The sequence below is a fragment of the Procambarus clarkii genome, chromosome 28 (assembly GCF_040958095.1).
Source record: "Procambarus clarkii isolate CNS0578487 chromosome 28, FALCON_Pclarkii_2.0, whole genome shotgun sequence".
NCBI classification, from domain to species: domain Eukaryota; kingdom Metazoa; phylum Arthropoda; class Malacostraca; order Decapoda; family Cambaridae; genus Procambarus; species Procambarus clarkii.
This window is the reverse complement of record NC_091177.1, coordinates 7,818,941-7,837,161: the sequence shown is the minus strand read 5'-3', so window position 1 is coordinate 7,837,161 and position 18,221 is coordinate 7,818,941. Positions and strand designations below refer to the sequence as shown.

Genomic DNA, 18,221 nt, shown 5'->3' with positions numbered 1-18,221 from the left:
TTCGTTTTTTGCGCACAGTTCCAAATACATTTTATTTGTTTTTATGTGCTAATCCTATGTATAATGAACACGTACACTATATTATGGTAGTAAAACATCCGTACTGTCCAAGGACACTGTGTTATGTGCATGACACTTGTGTACACATATGTTGCACATATTTACCATGTATCATGCTAATTTATGTATATATACAATCTATTTACAGACTATACACTGTCACACACTATATACATTCACCATCACCACATTCGGAACACTGTGAGTGTGAGCTGTCACACCCAGCCAGCTCTCCCTCACTCCTCCAACATCTTACTCGCCAACATTGCTCCTCCCACCATACTGTTATTGTTTTTATTACACTATTTACACATGTTATATATACCTATCTAAATGTTTTATTTACCAGTACTATGCAAGTAAGCAGGTATTGTGTCCAAACAGTACAGTGGCCACCATACACTGCATGAGAAATCACACAGCAGACAGCGCTACGATTACGACGTCACCTCCCTCACCAAAATAGCTCCACTCAACATACTCCTGTTACTGTTATTACACTATATACACACACACACTGTATATACCAATGTACATGTGTGTTCCCTATAGCGAACCACGAAGCTAGTATGGTGAGCAAAACAAGAGTGACTGCCACACAGTGAGGCTACCTCAATTCTCTACCTCCCTCCCTCACCAAACTTCCTCCTTCCACAATACTACCCACACCGCTAATTATAACCACAATTCTGGTCACTAATTTCTGTAAAGGAATAATTTACCACAAGTTTATTTTGAAAAGGAACCTAAGAAGTCATTTGAAGATTCCTAGATGGACGAAATAATGCTTTGGTGCTGTGGCTAGCGCTATGAACATCGTGAATAGCATTGAATCACTGATATTTGAACATCGTACCCAGTCATTATCACACTCAGGCTCTTCTATAATACTATCATGACTAAATAATACAGGTTATATATATATTTTGACATAAGGCGATGCTGTGGTCACACGCTGAACAGCAGAGCTGTGCGCTCATGCTGCGAGCACCAGCCCTGGTTGCTCACTCACTACTGAGGCTCTCATACCCAGCAATGTGGACCATGATTTTTTTTTAAAGATGGCATCTGTTTACAAGAACCCTGAGGAAGCTGATGTGAACCCCACGTAGCCGCAGGAGTTTTGAATGGAACGTGAAAAATAAAAACACCCGGAGGCACGTTGCGCACCTGAAGCCTGGGCCTGCAGGCGCGTTGCGCAGTTAAAGAGTTAAATTTTGACGAACTATCAAATATTGCCTCAGCCAGAAAAATGATTGAATGGATTACAAGAACTTTCAAATCCAGGGATCCCATCACAGTGGTTGTACTATACAAATCACTTGTACTGTCCTGTCTTGAGTACTGCTCAGTACTCACTTTCCCCTTCAGAGCTGGAGAGATTGCTGAAATAGAGGGAATACAGAGAACATATATGGCATACATAGACGCAATAAAGCACGTAAATTATTGGGATCGTCTCAAAGCTCTCCAAATGTACTCACTAGAAAGAAGATGAGAGAGAGATCAAATAATATACACGTGGAAGATACTGGAGGGCCAAGTACCAAATCTACACAATAAAATAATAATGCACTGGAGTGAACGACATGGAAGAAAATGCAGAATAGAACCAGTGAAGAGCAGGGGTGCCATCTTCTTGAGATCTTGAGATGATTTCGGGGCTTTTTTTAGTGTCCCCGCGGCCCGGTCCTAGACCAGGCCTCCACCCCCAGGAAGCAGCCCGTGACAGCTGACTAACACCCAGGTACCTATTTTACTGCTAGGTTACAGGGGCATAGGGTGAAAGAAACTCTGCCCATTGTTTCTTGCCGGCGCCTGGGATCGAACCCGGGACCATAGGATCACAAGTCCAGCGTGCTGTCCACTCGGCCGACCGGCTCCCTAGGCACTGCATAAATATCATAGGTCCACAATTGTTCAACACCTTCCCAGCAAATATAAGAAATATTGCCGGAACAACCGTGGACATCTTCAAGAGGAAACAATCTTGTTTCCTCCAAGGAGTGCTGGACCAACCAGGCTGTGGTAGGCATGTAGGCCTGCAGGCTACTCCAAGCAACAGCCTAGTGGACCAAACTCTCAAGTCAAACCTGGCCTCGGGCCAGGCTTGGGGAATAGAAGAACTCCCAGAACCCCATCAACCAGGTATCATCCAGGTATCAACATCAAAGGCCCAAGCTTTTCAGCACTCTCCCTTTACACATAAGGGGCAAAACTGGCCGACCTCTCACTGTGCTCAAGAGAGAACTCTGTAAACACCTCCAAAGGATACCTGATCAACCAGGCTGGGATTTATATGCCAGGCTGCAAGCAGCTGCACCCAGCAGCCTGGTTGACCAGACGATGCACCGGGAGGCCATTGATACAGTAGTAGTATATTGACTAGTAAGGAATTCTTTTAAAATAAATGAAGCTAAAAAACAAACTTAAATATTCCTAGGTCTAGTATAGCACACATGTACTATATTAGGCCTCAGATATCATGTATTAGGCCTAGGAAGGTTAGGTTAGGTTAGTTTATCAAAGCAACACAAGTAAAAAAATTATTTTCTGGTTTGGCCAACTCTAGTTCAGATTTCTACTTTCTAATTGTGTTGTACGTCGGTATACAGTATATACTATGGTCGTCATCATTACTATAAGTACTACCAAGACAAGAAGATGGGCTGAACAATGATAGTGTTGTAGAAGATCCTGACTGTAATAAAGACTATGTACAGATACTAGTAAACCCAGTGCCGATTGTGAGGTTCACAGCATACAGCCGCAGCTTGGTGCATCTATTTATTATGAAACGGGACCTCATGTTTTTTTAGAAAATGAACTTGTGAAAAATGATTCATCTTCAATATTTTGTGACCAGGATTCTGATAATAGCAGTGTTGTAGCTAAAGTTAGTGATGTGCATAGTATATGGGGAGACACTTAGCTTTGTCAGGTGCCATCAGCAACTGACTAGCGTGTGGTACTATGCTGTGCTTGGATTATGAGATTACCACTCTCACCACCAGAACTACTTAATTGGTTTGTAATGGTGCATAAAAATGTAGATAATTATATATAACACTTGCATGCAGTGTATTGACAGCAAAAACAGTATGTTCTATTTTCAGAGAATAAAATATTGTGCACATCAAAGCACTTGAAAAAAAAAAAACATGGTAAGAGCATTAAAAATGATTATTATATATTCAATGCATGTAGCTACAACTTTTGCAAAATATGTGGATCTAGGTTGAACTCTGATTGCTGGTTATGATATTACACCCACCAGAACTGCTTACTGGTTTGTAATGGTGCATACAAATGTAGATAATTAATATGTATATGCAGTGTAATAACAGGAAAAACAGTATGTTTTATAGTTCTAAGAATATAATGTGGTATGCATATTATTGACTATATTTAAGCATACAAATGTTTCACCGATTTTATTATACAAATTTATCAATTGACACAGTTGAATAATAGTGCCAAAAACGGGAATAACAAATCAATGACATTGAAATGAATATGTAACAATATCTTCGCATTAAATCCCACCTCATGCTTAGCCCTGGGCAATTGCTCCACGAGTGCTTGTGAATCATGACATCATCGCAATATTTCCTCTCAGCCACAGCCAAAGTCACCATTTTTTTATTTATTTTTTCCTCCATGATTAGGAAATGCATTCCAACAATATTAGAAGAAAACACATTGGAGAATTTTTTGTTTCCATGACACCAGGGCATTGTCTTAAATAAACAGGGATGCAGCCCAAGGATTAAAGACTTGTCACATTGGGGTATTCAATTCATGGGGCCTGGCATGGGAATACTGCCCTAGGTGAACCAAATGTCTCATGCCTCAAATTCAAATTCAAATGTTTATTTAGGTAAAATACATACATACAAGGGGTAATACAAAAATTGATTAATTTATAGATAGAGCTAGTACATACAATGCCTAAAGCCACTATTACGCAAAGCGTTTCGGGCAGGACAAATGCCTTTAAGAGTGACCAAGGTAACAACTCTGAGAAGATCATTTCATTCACCCCATTCATTTTTTTTTTGTTTAAATCTTTTCAGGATAGAAATTTTGGATTCTTGATTTTGTATTTTCAGCATTTAATTATATTTGTATTTAGTTTTCTTTATTTATGTACTGTATTTTGCATTGTGTGTATAACATCTGCTCAATTAATATTTGACTGGAAAGAAATTTTAAGTATACAGTCTCTTATTGTATCAAATTAATGTTTGACTTCCTTAATAATTTGTTCAATGATAGCCATAACATAGTTGAAAACACTCCTTTCAGATTATCTTCAGAACTGAAGTACATTTGTAATATTGTATGTGATATGTTTTAATACATTGGAAGTTATAAATATAACCACTTTTGAACATAAACTTACCCGTTTCTTCCCTAGATATGCTTCCAGCGGGCTGAATATGATCGAAGCAAACCGTGACACCATTTTATTAGCACTTGAGAGGGTGTTTGAGCTCAGACCGCTACAAGCAGAAAAACTCTTCGCCGAGATCTTGCAATGTGTTCGCAAGAGGGATCTCGTAAGTACCTGCAGCGTTTCGTTTAATGTTGTATATGTAATGCTTTGAAGTTAATATGAAACTTAAATTTGAGCAACCATATCTAGAGGCTGTGATTGGAACAGGGAAAATAACTATCGAGATCTTATTGTATTTTACGAGTTTTCCCTGGTTCTAGTAATACTCGGAAGGAATATTTTTTACATGTTTAGAATGTACATGTTCCAGAGATGTATTAATATCTGTTAGAAGTGTCATACATTATGTGTTTGTGGTATGGCTTGACAGGCTACATTCCTGAGTGGTGGATAACTGAAATAGTAAGCAATTACCTTAGTACCCCAGGGATCAATGTATGACAATAACTACCCTCTAAGGTTTGAAGATACAGTGCTGCCAAAGATGAAACTTTGGAAGAAAAGCAGCAAATTGCCTTGGAGGTCAAAAGAATGCAAGAGAGCCAGTATATTATACCTCCAGGTAATGTCATATGCATTCTCTGGGTCAAAAAGCACAGCAACAGAAATACCAACTAAAAATGCACTATGAATATAGACTTCCAAGTTGACCAGGATGACAGTTGTGTTGCAACACTTCTCAAAGCCAAGTTGAGGGGGAAATGAGGCAATGATTATATTCTAAAACACTTAAGGCACATGTTAATTATACACATCTGGTTGGGGCAATTGGGCAAGAATACCCAGGCAAAGTGCTCTTCAAACCCGGGTTCTTAACTGGGAGAACAGCAGCATTTAGCCAGGTGTTTGGGATGGACTCGGTATCACAGATCTGATTACAAATCTGCAATAAAAACCCAAAGAGATGGGCATACAGTACCTGGATGAGGTTTCAAGAGTTTGTCTCTCAACCTCGGCCTGAGGCCAGGTTGAGAGACAATCCGTGACTTGTGATAACTTGGTCGAAACAGGCTGTTGCTTGGAGCAGCCCACAGGCCAGGGTAGGGAGATGGTGTAGCATTTCATAATAAAAATTATTAGAGCCCACTGCTGTAAAGTGGCAACTTGGTTGTGTAGGTTACATTTCTTACCTGGATTTTTTTTTTATGCGCCCACTACTGTTGACTATAATTCTATGGCCTTGGAGAAGCTGTACTTGATTTCAGGGTTTATTTTTTTTCACCTTCTTCCACCATCAGCCGATTGGTGTACCTCCTGAACCCACTTGATTGTTGAATCAGGTCTGTGTTTTTTTGTCCTCTACTCACTTTCAGGTCTCTCAGTCTCCTGAAGATTTTTTAAGGCTATTTTCTTGACTTTGGCTATTATGAGTCATTAGTGAGCTTAATTCTCTTGTCTGAAATGGGGCTTTTTGCTTTTCCAGGGTTGGGTATCAATCTCTATCTTCAGTCCTCTCCTGCCTTTCTGGTAAAGAAGCAGCTAGCATTCACATATGGCCATTAGTCATTGACGCTCAATTTGTCTAGCCAGGGTTTAGAACACTTTGTCCAGTGGCTGCAGTGTGGTGTTACCCATGCTCAATTTTCACTGAATATTCAAAGCAGTAGCACATGTTAGTTTCTAATGTTCTAAGTTCCACGGCTTGGTTCTCTCAGATCATCAAGAGGCTCATGAAGTTCAGCCACCTTGATGTTTATCTATGTGCTCATGATGTACAGAAGTATGCCACACTTTGACATTCTTTGCCAATATGTCCATACTTATCTTTGATGGGTCTAGATATCAGTCCTGGCTCTCGGTAAGCTGAAAATGTCACAGGTGCCCAACTTGGGTGTACAGCATTTTGGTATCAACTTATTGCCACAAGATCCCAAACTGGAAGGGGCATTGTATAGCAAGCAATGCACTATTTTTGTTTGTTGTGCACATGGATAGAGTTGTATTTAATTATAGTCACAGGTGAAGGGTTATCGACTCAGCAGGAACCGATTAAAAAGCTTTTTGTACCACCGTACCAAGAATGTCCCCTACTTGACTCATGATCCTTGATCCAGTATTTATTAATAATATATATTGTTTCATGTAACATTATAATGCTCTAGGCTATGAGGGTACTTTATGTCATTAGTTTTAATCAATATACAGTAGTTGGATAGTTTACCTTTCGGTATCGAGTCTAATTTCATAATTAATATTTTTTTAACAGATCACCGTCTTCCGTTTGAAAGAAGGTTCCGAGTTAGACCAAAGCATACTCTCTGCACTATTGCATGCTCAGAGACTCAACCCGCCTGAGCAACTGTCCCTGGCTCTTACGTGGAATCGAGTGGACATAGCCAGATCTCATGTTTTTATTGAAGATGTTGAGTGGTCTCAAGGTAAGAAGTTTTTACAAGTACAGTATTTTAAAATATACAGTTTTGTTACTCTATACAGTGGTACCTCGGTTTAAGAGTTTAATCCGTTCCTGGAGACAGCTCGTATTCCGAAAACTCGTAATCTGAAGCTAATTTCCCCATAAGAAATAATGGGAAGTGAATTAATCCGTTCTTGACTACCCAAAAACCTCACTTCAAATTAAATTTTATACCTAATTCATCTAAATAAACCTACAAAACTATGTTCAAGTTATTACTTACCCTTGTTGTTGAATGCTGTAGGCGTATGGAAGATGGTGAGGAGGAGGGAGGAGGAGAGGTGTTATTGTTTGGAAGGGGAGTCCCCTTCCATTATAACATCAGGCAGTGAGGAGTTCACTGGTGTGCACACACTGGCACATTTTGCCTGCATACCACTAGGACTTGCTTGTTTTACTAAGAATCTGTCTAAAGACACTTGTTTTTCCCTACGTTTTAACACTTGTCTGTAGTAAGACATCACATTGTCATTTAAAAGGTCAATGCAACGGCCTGCTACAGCTTTATCTGGGCGAGTTTTTTCAACAAAACTTTACAGTTCTTCCCATACTTCACACATTTTCTTAATCAAGATGGGACATCCTTTACTGTCTTTACTAACAGCTATTTTCTTAGGTTGAACCTTACCAATGGCTTTCTTGAGACCCATGGCGAGATATATAACAACTTTTATGCTCAAATGGCCAAAAAAAAGTAAAAAAACTGTAAATCCTTGTGAAGAATTAAGGTGGGATAGTCACTGGGCACGAGACACTGGTAAACTGAGGCGCGATCGCCGTGCCACCAAGCGCTAGTCGGCCTGTACGTGTATCAACAAACTCGTGTTCCGAGGCAACCCTCGCCTTCCGAGGCAAATTTTCCGAGCAAATCCTGCTCGTATTCTGCAAAACTCGTATACAGGGACACTTGTATTCTGAGGTACCACTGTATACTTTGTTTGGCACGGTAACTTAGTTTTAGTAGTATTTTGTCCAACATAATAAAATGTTAATATTTTTATGCCTTAAAAAGTTTTGCTTTTACTGTACTGTATAAAAAGTTGATTTTTGAGGATGTAAAATTATCTGTAATGACTAATTATTACATGTGGATTCATTTGCAGATATTTTCAGTCTGTTTCAAGTACAGCATTATAATATTTAGAAGAAGCCTTTCAAATATCTGCTGAAAAATTTCACTTGCAGCTTTAGTAATCACATTCAAAGCAGTCACCATATTTTTTTGTACTGAAAAAGGAGAATGTGTGGAAAGGTTGAATGCTTGTATTAACAACTGAGGCCAAGTTGCCTTTGCTTGCGAGGGGAGGGGAAGGTAAAAATTATTTTAGAAATGCATGTTTCTCCTAAAGCTTTTGGTGCCAACAAGTTGTCAGTAAACCTCCTCTAAACCTGCTTGGGTTGATCATGGTTATCTTGAGATTTCTTGAGGTTATCTTGAGATGATTTCGGGGCTTTAGTGTCCCCGCGGCCCGGTCCTCGACCAGGCATCCACCCCCAGGAAGCAGCCCGTGACAGCTGACTAACACCCAGGTACCTATTTTACTGCTAGGTAACAGGGGCATAGGGTGAAAGAAACTCTGCCCATTGTTTCTCGCCAGCGCCTGGGATCAAACCCAGGACCACAGGATCACAAGTCCAGCGTGCTATCCGCTCGGCCAACCGGCTCCCTAGATGGTTGTCATTAACAGTGCCTTGATTTCCACCACATGCTTGTCTGTAGCCATATGACAAAAACCACAATTGTGACAAAGTTTTATGGCAGAAGTTGAGCTTTAATAAGTACTTTGGCATGTCTCTCTCTCTCAACCTTCAGTTGACTGGGTACATGTTCTTGTGCCTTTTGGGTTATCATATCAACCCTTCTCTTTTCCCTGAAGCTATGTATGGAGTCACTGAACTCTTAAATTTTGACGTGTTTTTTTTTACCTCACTTGTTGGATGCCTCCACTTCCATTTCTCGTGTTACACTGTACAATGACCTGTTCAGGTGGGTTGAGGCTGGGGTTCTCTCTCAAGTCTTCACCATACCAATCTGGGTAGATGGCCTCCAATATTGGTGCAAACTTGCATTACTGTGCAGGAGATTGCGGTTCTATGGCTTAAGCTCTGATGTATCACTGAAGGGCTTATCAATGCATCTTCATTCTGATAGGCAATACATCCCCGGGGATGCATTGTCTTGACTGGGGGCTCTTCCAGGTCTACTATTGTGACAATGGATACTCACCATAACTTTTCTAGCTTTTCCAAACTTTAGCCCTCATACTGGTCTACATTCACAAAGCACTGAATAGGTAGGCAGATGGCCTCTTGCTTTTGTATGATCTGGACAGAGTGGATTTAGACAGATCCTTGCTCTTTTGGATATTCCACACCTTCAGCAGTCCCTAGGTTAATTTGCTCATGTCTGCTTAAACTATAAACTTTTCATGTATGTTACTTTGTCCTATGTCTATAATGCAGTTGTTGGAGATGCATTTTATCTCGATTGAAACCAGTGAGAGATGATACATCTTTTTCCTCCAGTCCTGATGCTCTTGATGGTCCTCCTTGAGAAACTGGAGTGTGCTGCAGGTCACATGATAATTTGCACTTCCCTGCTCTCCAAGTGCCACAACCCAGATTTTGTCCTGACCCATGTCTTCAGAAGGATTTGCTGGCGATTTCCACCTCTAGAGAGCTTGGGATGTTGGTTCTTATCCAGCACCTTTGAGCTGCCAATATGAGGTGGCTTGGCAGGCACTTCGATGCTTTCATGTACCATATCAGCCATTTTCTCTTTCTGGTCCTCATGCATGTTTTTTTTCTTAGCATTTCACCGATTCAAGGGCGATGCCTAACATCACTGGTTCTTATCGAGCTACTCTAGCAAAACTTTTACATTCTCAGTTTCAGTATTGATCCCATTCTTTTTCTAAAGCTTGGTAAGGCTTTAATCAAAACTATTCTTTCCTGTGTACATTAAAACCTTCCTAGTCTTTCCATAATTTGCTAAGTATACAGCATTTCCATCATTTGAAGATCTCGCACACAAGATATTATTCTTATTTGGATGTGTGACTGAATGTATGGGGAGGGGGGAGGGTTGTTTTGAAAATTACATCTTCATATACAGTAGACTTAGTCAGATTATATAAACTATTTTTCACACAGGTGCCTTGGAACAAGCAATGATGGATGCACTAGTGAATGATCGCATAGAGTTTGTTAAGCTTCTCCTGGAACAAGGTGTTACTATGAACAAGTTCCTTAGCATCCAAAAACTTGAAGAACTTTATAATTCAGTAAGTATTTGTAATGACTCAGTCATGTAAATAAAATCATATGTTGGTTTAAATTCTCGTAATAATGTTGTTATCTTTCTCTAGGCATATAATAGCAATCATAAGAGCACTCAATGCACAGACAAACTGCTTTTATTTGAATTTTTAGGTCAAAGGCTGAGCTTTTATCACCTATAATGATAATAAAAATGAACTGGTTTAGTATTAAGTAATGTATTGGTTTTATTTTCTTCTTTTAAAGCAGGTAATATTTCCACTGAAAATTAATCTCTTAATTCTGACAGGATAGTCTAAAATGATAGTGATTTGCATTTAAATATTGTTTGCAGTTAATCACCTCATGGAGTATGAAGTCCTGAATATCATGCAGTAAGGACATAAATAATAATAATTCATTGTGTCGGGGGGGACAGGAAGCCAGAGTGTATATACACGGTAGACTTTCAACCTCAATGCTACTGGTTGGAAGTGCTTACCTATCATTTTTTGTTAAACTTTCAAGATGGAACTGGCTTCAACCACCTCTTCCTTCAATGCATTCCACTTGCCAACCATCTGTGCAGGGAATGAAACTTCCTTATATCTTTACAACTCAACTGCGTGTCCAGCTTCTAGCAGTCCTCTTGTCCTACATCCTCTCTCATTTTTTTACTTTCTTTGTCCACTTTATCTGTTTGCTTCAGAATCTTATATATAGTGATCATATCCACTCTGCTTCTATTCTCTTCTAAGATTGTAATCATGAGTCCCCTCAACCTGTCCTCATAGATGAGCCCTCTCAATTCTAGTACTAATCTAACTGCAAACCTCTGAACTTTCTCAAGTTTCTGTTTTATGTTTCACAAGGTGTGGGGTTCCATGCTGGTGGTGCATACTCAAGTATTGGTCTCACACATGCAGTGTGTATGGACTTGAGAGCTCTTTGTTTAGCTACTTCAATGATGTTCTTATGTTAGCTAACTTCCCATGTTCTACTGATGTTATCCTGTTCTCATGAGCTTTTGGTGTTAGTATTGGGATTATGTCTATTTTCAGGTCTTTTTCAATTATTGTTTTTTGTAAATCCCTTCCTCTTAGGGTATAGTTATATTCAGGTTCCTTATCTCCCTTCATTACTTTATTTTATTACTTTACATTTGTTTCAATTGAATTCCAGCAGCCATTAATCTGACAACACCTGAAGTTTTTAGGGTCTTCTTGCAGCACCCTACAGTCCTCTTTAGTTCTTACTCTCATCGTTACTTTTTCATCACCGGCAAACATTGACAGGTACAAGCTCACTTACATAAATCAGAAAGAGCAATGGCCCTAGAACAGAGCCCTGTGGAACATCAATTTCCACTCAGTAGCTAAGAATATAAAATTGTTTTCCTTGTATTGCCAGTTATTGATGGAGGTGTTAAGAGGTTTGATCTGCTCATTATTGATGTAGTGAGCAGCCTCTCTCAGTAGTAGATTGAGGTAGACACTCCTCCATCATGCTACCCCTTCACTATATGGTGAGACTAATGGCAAAGTGCCTCGTTACAGTGGGTCAAAAAGTGGACAAGAGCCTGGGATAAGATTCACGAGGCAGTTACGCAAGCACTTACGAACCTGTACATCTTTTCTAAATCTTTGGCGGCTTTGTTTACAATTATTAAACAGTTAATGAGCTCTGAAACACCAGGAGGCTGTTTATAACAACAACAACAACAGTTGATCGGGAAGTTTTCATGCTTGTAAAGTGTTTTAATAAATGTAACCAAAGCCGTCAAAGATTGAGGAAAGATGTACACGTTCGTAAGTACTTGAGTAACTGCTTTGTGAATCTGGCCTCTGGCCCGTAGTATCCTAGGTGGATCATGACTTTGCCTAGGAAGACAACCAAATGGCCACTTCGTAGCATTTCAATTCTCTTAACGTCTTATTTTTTAATATTTTTGTCACTATTATTTTATGTACATGTATTAACATAGTTTATATGTATTGAATACCTTTGTTGCCTTATTTCACTTTCATCTTCTCGGGTGAAGATGTTTTACTTGTCTTCATCTGTGCACTTGTTGCATGGTTTTACTTTGCAGTTGTTGTGTGCCATGTAAAATAATGTTTGACATTTGATCTGTCTTCTACAGTTTCTATATTTTTTTCAGAAATGTGGACCATCTAACACATTACGCTACATAATCCGTGATGTAAAAAAGAATATACCTCGCGATTACCGCTACACACTAATAGACATTGGCCTTGTTGTTAATAAATTAATGGGCGGTGCATACAGGTGGGTATTTCGTACTGTAGTTACCTTTTTTCCTCACCCTTCTAATTTATGGAGTTATCTCATTACAATACTTAAAAATTCTTAATGGTTATTTTCAAGTAATCTCAGTTATACAGGAATGAACTGAAAAACTAAAAGATTGCTTATCTTGTGCTCCAATAATCCATTATTTCAATAGTAAATTATACACGATTAATCAGTTCCGGGTAGCTTTTTCTTGAGGTTATCTTGAGGTGATTTCAGGGCTTAGCGTTCCCGCGGCCCGGTCCTCAACCAGGCCTCCTTTTTGTTACACACCCGCAGGAAGCAGCTCGTAGTAGCTGTCTAACTCCCAGGTACCTATTTACTGCTAGGTAACAGGGGCATCAGGGTGAAAGAAACTCTGCCCATTTGTTTCCGCCTCCACTGGGGATCAAACCCAGAACCTCTGTACTACGAATCCAAAGCGCTGTCACTCAGCTGTCAGCCCCCCATCCGTCAGCTTAGACCAGCTAATGCCACTACAAAGCTGTGGCATTAGCAAAAACTTTGGCAACACACAACAGTTGCCTAACTCCTTGATACCTATTTACTGCTAGGTAAATAGCAGTAAATCAAGTGCTCAAGTGAAAGGAAATGTGCCCAACCATGTTTTGTCCCTCGTGGAAATCAAATCCAGGATCCTTGGTTGTGAGCCATTAATGTAGACCACTGCTTTACATACATACTCATATATAAACATGCATATCTACTTACCCATCATGATCCCTCACATAAAGCATCATACAAATTTTGCTAATTCAGTTATGCGCATCAGTTCTCTTTTTCCCCAAAGTTTTAATGAGACGACAAATTTACAAGTGTGTCTCAGTGCAGACTGGAACAGGAATGGCGTTCCCTCTATAGGCGAAGAAAATGAATCGCAGAACAACTTGAGAATCATACCCTAACTCAAGAATGACAAAGGAGGTTAGGTAGAGAAATAGAAATGATTTAACTAAAGCTACAAAAATCATATAAAATCCAAGAGAGACAAAGAGAGCAAAAGCCCATCAGTAAAATAGAGAGAAATCTAACATATTTTTTCTCCTATGTAAAATCAGGATAAAAAAAACTACATCTAGTATCGGGCCCCTGTGAAAGAGAGATGGAACTTTCACAGATGACAACAAAGTAATGAGCAAAATACTGAGGATTCAGTATGACTCTGTTTTCAGCGAGCCACTCGCGAGCCACACTAAAGATTGATAACCCAGATAAACTTTTCATGGATGTGATGCCAACATCAAATCATATATCAGATGTTTCCCTATCCCCACTGGATTTTGAAGAAGCCATAGACAGTATGCCTATGCACTGTGCACCAGGGCCCCTCTGATTCTTGGAACTCCATATTCATCAAGAACTGTAAAAAACCACTGTTGCAGGCCCTTCACATTCTTTGGAGGTAGAGCCTAGATACTGGCATTATCCCTGACATGCTAAAAACAGCAAAGATTGAACCACTCCATAAAGGAGGAAATAAGGTAGAGGCAAAAAATTACAGACTGATAACACTAACATCACACATCATAAAAATCTTTGAAAAGAGTGCTAAGAAGTAAGATCACAAAATACATGGAATCGCAGCATCTCCATAATCCCGGACAACATGGTTTCAGAACAGGGCGCTCTTGCCTCTCACAGTTGCTGGACCATTATAAGATGACCTTAGATGCCATGGAAGACAAGCAAAGCGCTGATGTAATTTACACAGATTTTGTAAAAGCCTTCGACAAATGTGACCATGGTGTTATTGCACACAAAATGCATTCAAAAGGAATTACTAGAAATTAGAAGGTCCATCTGCCTAGAAATAGGCAGATGGATCTACAATTTCCTGACTAACAGAACCCAATGTGTAATAGTCAACAAAATAAAATGCAGACCATCATCCGGGAAGAGCTCAGTTTCCCAGAGTATTGTGCTTGTTCCAGTACTTTTTCTCATCCTCATATTAGACATAGACAAGGACACAATCTATAGTATTGTATCATCCTTTGCAGATGACACTAGGATTTTTATGAGAGTAGACAACATAGAGGACACAGCAAACCTCCAATCAGATGTAAATCAGGTCTTTCAATGGGCTAGAGAAAATAATATGGTATTTAATGAGGATAAGTTCCAGCTCCTGCACTACAGAAAATTTTTTAATATAAAAACAGAAACCATGTACAAAACACAGTAAAATCATAACAGAACGAAAAAGCAATGTAAAGGATTTGGGTGTACTCATGTCGGAAGACCTTACCTTTAAAGAACATAATTAGGTAGCTGTCACAACTACAAGAAAAAATGACAGGTTGGATAAGAATTTTTCAAACTAGAGATGCTACACCAATGTTGATACTCCAAGTTGCTAGTGCTCTCTAGAGTGGAATACTGTTGCACAATGACAGCCCCTTTCAAAGCTGGTGAAATTGGTGACCTGGATAGTGTACAAAGTCCTTTACTGCTATAATCAACTCAGTAAAACATCTAAACTATTGGGAACAACTAAAATACCTAAATCTGTATTCTCTTGAGCGCAGGCGGGAGAGAGAGGTAATAATTTATGCGTAGAAAATACTAGAGGGGTTGGTCCCAAACCTGCACACAGAAATAACATCACATGAAACCATTAGGCATGGCAGGATGTGCATAATACCTCCATTGAAAAGCAGAGTTGCAGTAGGTACTCTGAGAGAGAACTCTTATCAACATCAAAGGCCCGAGACTGTTCAACATGCTTCCACTACACATAACTAGCCAACCCCTCGCAGTGTTCAAGAGAGAACTTGATAAACACCTCCAAAGGATACCCGATCAACTAGGCTGTGATTCATATGTCAGGCTGCGAGCAGCCACGCCAAATAGCCTGGTTGAGGACTGGGCCACGGGGATGCTAAGCCCCAGAATCATCCCATTATTTCATTATTGGAATCATTACAGAATAAGGTAAGGTAACCCGTGTTAAGGGCCAGGTTGCTGTTACCGTTTTCCTTGACGTCGGTTGCCATCGTTTCTCACAATTTTTTGTTTTACAAGTCACCTCCACGCTGCCTTTGTTGTTGTGTTGCAGAGTCTCTCTGCCTGCGAGACCAAAATTAGAATATGCAGCAGCTGTATGATGTATGATGTCCATATCTCTAAAAGCACTATACAAAAAAAATAGAAATATTGCAAGGACATGCTACTAAATGGCTTCCAAAACTAAAAAGTGAGCTATGAGGAGACGTTTGAGGCATTAAATGTGGCAAAGATGAAGCTAGAAGGAAGAGAGGGAATATGATCACCACATACAAAATTGTGGCAGGAATCGACATACCTGTAGTTAACAAGGACGATTTTTTAAACTTTTCAACTTCAAGATGAGCCTATAGATTTAAGCTAAAGAAGCAAAGGTACCAAAAAATATACTGAAGTTCTCTTTTGTGAACAGAGGTGTAGAAAGTTGAAACACTTTAAGTGAGAAGGGGGTGGATGACAAAACCATTGGTAAAAATCAAAGCTTCGTATAACAAAGATTATAGGGTAGATGGGACACCACGAACATAGCTTTTGTTCTGTAACTACATTTACGTGATTACACAAGAGAAAATAGTAGGTTTAGGAGGAGGTCTCAATTCAAAGGAAAATGTCAGTGATTTTAGGAGAATAGGAAAATTTGAGAAGGACAAGAACTACCCCTTAAGGGTGACATTTAATGGAGTGAAACAAATGACATAAGTGTTTAGAAATGCCAGGAAATTGCAGAATGATAAGGTTGGCAAACTTTGGTCAATAAGACAAAACCTCTCAAGGGAAGACTGAGAAAAACTGAAAACAAATCTCGATAAAGCGAAACGTCTAAATGGGAAAAAGAAATGAAGAAAGTAATTCTTTTTTCTACAGTGTTAGGTTCTGGAAACCTAGTGAAATGGTACTTAAAGACAAGACAAAACAAAATCATTAAAGGAAGGGGGAGTAAAGGACAAAGGTAAAGGGAACATGTTCCTGATAATTGTTTATACCAACATAGATGGAGTGAGATAAAAAATACTGGAGCTAAGAGATATAATTCAGCTTAAGGTCCCATGTATTGTTGCTCTAACAAGAGATGAAACTTGAAGAAAATATTTTAAATGAGATGGTATTCCCAAGGGGCTACTCCGTTTGAAGACGTGACATGAAAACTAAGAGGGGGGGAAGGAGTGACTGTGCTGGTGAAAGAACACACGAAGGTAAGAGTATTAATAATCGAAAACCCTCGAGAAGTTGACATTGGCATTGCAGGTCTAGAATCAGGATGATAATCTGATCATAAATATCTAAAGCTCACTAGCAAGCAACACATGGGCAAAGAAAGAACTGGATGACAAACAAGAGGGCCTCATAATGGTCATGAGAGAGACTGTAGTATGGGCAGATAGAGATAAGTCACGATTGTTGGTACTGGGAACTTCAACTTGAAAGCAATAGACTGAGAGGCTTACGCAGCAAGAATGGAGGACATTTGGACAGGCAGATTTGTAAACCTCATTCTGGTTTAGGTTTACAAAGTCATGTATTTACGATTCATGCATCGACATGTCAAGCAGGCCACAAGAATGAGGGAAGGGGATGTTCTGTCAATACTGGATCTAATATTCACCACTAAAGAAGAGGAGATATTTGACATCCAGTACCTTCCTTTCTTGGGAAAGAGTGATTATGTCCTGTTCGAAATAAAATATGCTTTGCAATATAATCTAGAAGAGAATGGGGACATTAAAACAGTTGATAAACTCAATTTAAAAAAAGGACACTATGGGGGAACAGAAAATTCTTTAATGAGTTTAATTGGACAGACTTGTTGCTAGACAAGGAAATATATGAGATGTATGCCAAATTTTGCAAAATATACAATGAAGGCGCACAAACATACCAAAACAAAGATGCAGGACCAAAAAACAGAATTGGTTCAACAGAAATTGAGAGGCCCAGAGAAGAAAAGACAAGAAAATGGGTTCAATATCGGAATAGGCCTAACACACAAACATACCAGCATTACAAACAAGCAAGAAACAATTCCACAACAGTGAGAAGAGGAACTTTGAGACAGGTATAGCAGACAAATGTAAAGCAGATCCAGGGCTTTTCTATAAATTCATTAAAAGCAAGCTGCATGTAAAGCCAAGTGAGAAGGTGGTGGTGGTGGTGGCAAAAACCATCAGTAATTTCAAATCATTATATGACAGAGTACAGTATTGTACTGGGAAGACAGGATACCACGAGCGCAGCTCTCATCCTTTAACTACACTTAGATAATTAGGTAATTACATAGGCAATTATACACACACCCACACTATATATATGACTTAAGTAATGTAATGCCTTGTATGATTACTTCTTATTTTTTCTGCTTTTCAGATCATATTACACACGTAAAAAATTTCGCACAGTCTATGAAAATACAATGATGAAATCTCCACGGCTTCTTCGTAACAATAGTAGCATTTTTCAAGCTAGCAAGAGTCTACTTCAAAAGAATTACAACAGCTCTCCAAAGTCTTATTTAAGTCAAGGCGATATGTATTCCAAGTTTGAGTTTGATTACCCCTTTAGTGAACTACTGGTAAGTTTTATTCATTAGTTACTTAGAATATCTGAAACTTCAGGAAATTCTTGATTAACCTCAAATTTTGAACTATTGCACTACGTTCAACATTAAGTAACTTTAATAAAGCATATTTGCAACATTATGCAGTATATTGCAGA

General features: G+C 39.2%; 1 protein-coding gene across 13 annotated transcripts in view; it reads left to right on the top strand.

Annotated features, from left to right (window-relative positions):
* Positions 1-18,221, top strand: part of Trpm (transient receptor potential cation channel, subfamily M) — a 397,144-nt gene that overhangs the window by 342,693 nt on the left and 36,230 nt on the right. For all 13 annotated transcript variants that reach the window (XM_069332868.1, XM_069332863.1, XM_069332869.1 and 10 more), the window contains 5 exons: positions 4,481-4,622; positions 6,726-6,897; positions 10,089-10,219; positions 12,355-12,482; positions 17,874-18,078. In XM_069332868.1, the coding sequence (XP_069188969.1) occupies positions 4,481-4,622; positions 6,726-6,897; positions 10,089-10,219; positions 12,355-12,482; positions 17,874-18,078 (778 nt within the window). The remainder of the gene's footprint in view (positions 1-4,480; positions 4,623-6,725; positions 6,898-10,088; positions 10,220-12,354; positions 12,483-17,873; positions 18,079-18,221) is intronic.